Here is a 6,006-nt window from a genome sequence, read left to right as displayed (position 1 = left end):
TTTTAAAAATAGGGTCTTGCTCTGTCACCCAGGCTGCAGTACAGTGGCAGGAACACAGCTTACTGCAGCCCTGGCCTCAAACAAACCTTCCACCTCAGCCTCCCATGTAGGTGGGACCACAGTCATACGCCACACCATGCCCAGCTACTTTTTTTGAATTTTTGCAGAGACAGGGTCTCATCATGATGCCCAGGCTGGTCTTGAACCTCTGGGCTCAAACAATCTCCTGCCTCTACCTCTCAAAGTGCTGGGATTATAGGCATGAGCCACTATGCGTGGGCTGAAAGTACAGTTGTTAAAATCACTACTACATATCTCAAACATACAAAACAATTAAAATTGGCTTAAATGAGATATAAAGAATAGTTTTATATCGTAACTGATTAACAACACTGACAATACATCTTCTTAAATCATTAAATAAATGTCTAACTGAAATAGGGTGTGGAAACCTCTAAGAATCCATCATAACATTTGTAGGGATTTGAAGACTACTGTGTGACTAAGGACAGTTTGGGCAAACAAAAAGATAAAAGACAGAAGCAGCTAATAAAATCAAGCATCAGCTTGTAGCAGTAAAACTTTAAGAACTATTCTATTACTGAATTCAAGATGGCCTAAAACCAAACATAATATTTGTATAAGCATGTGTGTATGTTTGTGCACTCAACATGCACATGCAATTCTATTTTTGTTTTGTATTTTATTTGTTTTGCAGAGGCTGTTAAGAACTCCTTTACATACAGGAAAACTGACAACTCAGAAGATGGGGGGTCATTAAGACAAAGCAAAGTCTCCCCTTTGGTCTTCACTAAGATGGCCAAGAAATTGACAGCTTCCTTTCAAACAGGGTGATAGTCCTGTTTGCAGCCATCTTTATCCTCACTCTCTCCACTGTTAGCCCACCAAAAATAAAGTTGTAATTACAAACCATTCTATCACAGTAATTAGGCTCTCTCTGTTCTCTATTTATTAATCAGCACATGTACAGCAGTTTCTAAAATTCTGACAACCTCATTATAAAAAGATGCATTCTGCAAAAAAAAAAAAGGCAATTACCCCTTTGAAAACAATATATTGCACTTACATCCTAAACAGACAAGTATTTACAATGTTTTTCTGGTTTTTTGTTTTTGTTTTTTTCAGATGGAGTTTTGCTGTCACTAGGCTGTAGTACAATGGCAGGATCTCGGCTTACTGCAACCTCCACCTCCTGGGTTCACGAAGTTCTCTTGCCTCAGCCTCCTGAGTAGCTGAGATTACAGGCATAAGCAACACCCCCCAGCTGATTTTTGTATTTTTAGCAAAGACAGAGTTTTATCATGTCTGCCAGGATTGTTTCGATCTCCTGGCCTCATAATCCACCTGCCTCAGCCTCTCAAAGTGCTGGGATCACAGGTGTGAGCCACCTCGCCTGGCCTACAATGTTATTTTACGCATAACATAAATTGGTATTCTGCATTGAAAATGCTTAAGGAGGCCGGGCGCGGTGGCTCAAGCCTGTAATCCCAGCACTTTGGGAGGCCGAGGCGGGTGGATCACGAGGTCAAGAGATCGAGACTATCCTGGTCAGCATGGTGAAACCCCGTCTCTACTAAAAATACAAAAAATTAGCTGGGCATGGTGGCATGTGCCTGTAATCCCAGCTACTCAGGAGGCTGAGGCAGGAGAATTGCCTGAACCCAGGAGGTGGAGGCTGCGGTGAGCCGAGATCGCGCCATTGCACTCCAGCCTGGGTAACAAGAGTGAGACTCTGTCTCAAAAAAAAAAAAGAAAATGCTTAAGGATATTACTACACTCCAAGGCAATGTTTGAAATATTTTGGGGCAGGTGAGGGAAATTCACTTATATATTTTTGACAAAGTTTCTCTGTTTTAGTTTGTTCAAGTGATAACAGCTGGCCATCAACCAATTTAGTGCTGTAATTTACAACAGAAAAAAATGCAAAAAAATTTAAAATCAGCTGCTAATTAATTCGCCTAATTGGCTGGTTTCAGAAAAATAAGTGGAAAAACAAATCCCAAGAAGAAATATTAATAATTGGGAATTCTTAAGAGTGAAGAAGTCCAAACCAAGAAAACGCAATAGGTTTTATGTATAGAAGGGCTGTTACATTAAGAAAAATAAACAACCAAGTATTAACCTGCTGTACTAAGATGAACAATAAAATCAAGTAGTAATATATTTTAAAGGAATTCGGGTGTCTTGATATTTCAAAGACGGTTGCCTGATAAAAGCCTTAGTTTAGTCAAGAATGTTTTATTCTGAAGGTCTTCAAAAATATAATCAGGGCCCAGGCGCAGTGACTCACACCTGTAATCCCAGCACATTGGAAGGGCAAGGCGGGAGGACTGTTTGAGCCTAGGAGTTTGAGACCAGCCTGGGAAACATAGTGAGGCCCCTATCTCCACAAAAAATAAAAAATTAGCTGGGCATGGCGGCACATGCCTTTAGTCCCAGCTACTTAGAAAGCTGAGGTGGAAGGATGACTTGAGCCCAGGAGGTAAAGGCTGCAATAAGCCGTGATCACACCACTAGATCCCAGCCCAGGTGACAGAGCTAGACCTTGTTTCAAAAAAAGAAAGAAAGAAAAAAAATTTTATGCATATATATATTTATTTGTAAAATCACATTCTTCTAAAATATTTTGTGAGAAAAATATTCTCAAACGATTGCATCATAAATTATAAGGATAAGGCCAGGCGCAGTGACTCACACCTATAATCCCAGCACTTTGGGAGGCTGAGGTGGACAGATCACGTGATGCCAGGAGTTTGAGACCAGCCTGGCCAACACAGTGAAACACCCATCTCTACTAAAAATACAAAATTTACCCAGGCGTGGTGGCACACGCCTGTAGTCCCAGCTACTTGGGAGACTGAGGCACGAGAATCACTTCAACCTGGGAGGCAAAGGGTATAGTGAGCGGGATCACACAACTGCACTCTAGCATGGGCAACAGAGCAAGACTCTCTCCCAAAAAACGAAAAAAAAATGATATATATATATGGGTAAAATAACTAAATTGTACACTTATATGAATTTTATGGTTTGAAAATTACACTTCAATAAAACTTTTTAAAAAATGACATGCAGCCGGGCGTAGTGGCTCACACCTGTAATCCCAGCACTTTGGAAGGCCAAGGTGGGTGGATCATCAGGTTAGGAGTTCGAGACCAGCCTGGCCAAAATGGTGAGGCCCCATCTCTAGTAAAAATACAAAAAATAGCTAGGCACAGTGGCGGGCACCTGTAGTCCCAGCTACTCGGTAGGCTGAGTCAGGAGAATCACTTGAACCAGGAGGCTCAGGTTGCAGTGAGCCAAGAGAGAGGGGTCTTAAGGTTAGGAATGAAGTTTCACCTCTTTAGCTTCCTCCTACCACACCAACTTAATGTTTTTGTATCATTTGTTTGAGACTTTTTTCAGAGAAAACAGACCTTCTACCCTAGATTGTAAATTTCTTAAAAGTAGCCATTACCTCAATTCAAGCACATTACCCACATAATATTGTATTTCCACTAGAAATGCTGAACACATGTTCATCTAAAATGCACATTTTACCTGGGAGGAAGTGACTGTATGTGTGTGGGTATTTGTAATCCTAGAAGTATATTGTGATTCAATTTTTAATCCCCAAATTACAAAATTTCAAGACAAAGTTCTAATTAAATTAAGTATCTGGAAGGACACATAACTTTCATTACCTTCTATTACTTTTCCACTAACTTCTAGAAAATCACAGAAATTAAGCATGCTTAGAATCTAGACCTATTGGCAAAATATGGTCAGAAACTCGGACAACAATAGTTAAGCTGCTTTCCCATTAAGCTTTCACAGAGATTTATATTAACAGAACACCCACAAGGCTTTAATCAACATGTTATTACCAAGAGGAACTAGAAAGAGGTAACACATGTGTTGTAAATTTTCCACTAATTCTATTAATTAAATAATTTCCATTAATAAAATTTTACATTACTCCTTAATGAAAGTACATGCCACCAAAGGAGTTGTGAAGTAAACTGATAAATCACTGACTACAATGTAACACCCATCACATATCAGTAACATAAGAAGCCCTTGGAAGTGAAATGGCAGATATTCTCAGTCTATCAGGACATCTGATCGCACTTAAATAGGCTCCATTTCACATGGCTACCTACAGAAGTTTCTTTTTCCCCCTACAGAATCTTACTAGCCCAGTTCAGAGTCAAAACCACAGTGGTTCTTAGGAAACAAGTGGGTGAAGGAGGGTGATACTTTGACTCTCCCATCCCACCTACATCAGATGAAGCCACAAAAATCAGGAATCTCTCAGAGAAGTTGAGTGAAGGAGAATCCAGAACAACAATTTTAATAAAATATTTCTATAGCAATAATTATGGTACCTCAACTCACTGCTGACTACTAGTACACTGTTTTAAACAATTAGATCCTCTTGCCTCACCTCAGGTCATTCCATTATTATTATTCATTAGCACTGCCATAATTTGAGGCGCTAATGAAAAAAGAGAAATTGAAATCATCTAGTTCAACTGCTCTATGAAAAGATTTAGTAGAAGGTGAAACTACAAATCTAATAGAAATTCATTTCATTATTTAGACATTTCAATGTGACTTATCATCATCTATTATACAATGTGGCAATTATTTCCAATTGACATAGATTGTGATAGAAAATTAAGTTTATTTTATAACTATGGTGTTTCTGAATGAAGCTTTTTCTTCAAGAATCACAGGTTTCAGATTTCTAACCAAACATTTACTCTCTGAGCTCTTAACTGCATAACTTTCTTTCCCTCCTCTTTAATTATTAGAACTATGATAATATAAAATTTAGGAAAACATGTAACATCTATTAAATACTACTAAAACAAACTCACATACCTATCTCCTTCCAATTTTGGTATATCTGAGCAACTAGAGGAGTCCTCCAGCCACGCCAAAGTTGGTCTCCTTGAATCAACTCCTGAGCTTGGGTCTCCTGATAGAATAAGCTGTTGTACAATTGCTGGATCATAGGCATTAATTTCAAACTTTAAGTGCACCTAAACAAATGAAAAGCCTAAGTTTACAACTGATTTTTTTTTTCAATTACTAATTTGTTACTTCAAAATTCAAACATACCTTCATAAGTTTGGAAACATCCCAGATGCAGATCTTTCCTCGTTTAGTTGCAGCAGCTAGAAAATGAGGGCAGCTCCCCGACCCAAAGCAAGATATTCTGTCGGTTCCATCCGTACAAGGAAACTGTGCAGGACTTGTTGCAAGAGTGACTGACAATGGCACATTCTGTGTGTGCTCACCTTTCACAAATGGGCAGTTTGGGGAATGTCTTTCGTGTTCAGACCTTTACACAGATTTAAAACAAAAAGTTTACTAAAAATAAAGCAATACAGTTTGTACATTAAAACAGAACTCCAGCATCATCTTTTTTTAACTAAAAGTACTCATCATTGAAGATTTAATATAACCAAATAATTCAATTTTATTAAGATCACTCTAACATGTTCAACCATTTACAATATTCACACATTCAATATTCCAAACATTCAACAATACCAGTTGTTACTCACTTTAACTGATTATACACTCAATCTCAGACAAAACTGAGAAACCAATACTATGGTATAACTAATGCTATATTGTACACTACAAAATTGTTTAAACTCCTAATATTTCCTCACACTGGTTTCCTGTAGTTTTGAATGATTACTACATTTCAATTTAAAATTCTCCATAACTATCAGGGGACACAACTGTAAATGACATACAGTTGAAACTCGATAAATGCCACCCATAACATAAAAAGTTTTTTAGTAAAGATCTGAAAGCAAAGAGATCTCTAGTATGAATAAAATAATATATATTAAGAACACAGAGGGCCGGGCGCAGTGGCTCACGCCTGTAATCCCAGCACTTTGGGAGGCCGAGGTGGGTGGATCACGAGGTCAAGAGATCGAGACCATCCTGGTCAACATGGTGAAACCCCGTCTCTACTAAAAA

The 6,006-nt window shown here is 38.4% G+C and overlaps 1 protein-coding gene across 1 annotated transcript in view; it reads right to left on the bottom strand.

Annotated features, from left to right (window-relative positions):
• BIRC6 (baculoviral IAP repeat containing 6) overlaps positions 1–6,006 on the bottom strand; it is a 262,197-nt gene that overhangs the window by 201,947 nt on the left and 54,244 nt on the right. The window contains exons 7-9 of the mRNA XM_037740766.1: positions 5,128–5,350; positions 4,870–5,048; positions 1,846–1,919 (exon numbers count right to left, since the gene is read on the bottom strand). Coding sequence (XP_037596694.1) covers positions 1,846–1,919; positions 4,870–5,048; positions 5,128–5,350 — 476 coding nt within the window. The remainder of the gene's footprint in view (positions 1–1,845; positions 1,920–4,869; positions 5,049–5,127; positions 5,351–6,006) is intronic.

This window comes from Cebus imitator, unplaced genomic scaffold (assembly GCF_001604975.1).
Source record: "Cebus imitator isolate Cc_AM_T3 unplaced genomic scaffold, Cebus_imitator-1.0 Scaffold88, whole genome shotgun sequence".
NCBI classification, from domain to species: Eukaryota; Metazoa; Chordata; class Mammalia; order Primates; family Cebidae; genus Cebus; species Cebus imitator.
This window is presented reverse-complemented; position numbering and strand designations above follow the sequence as displayed.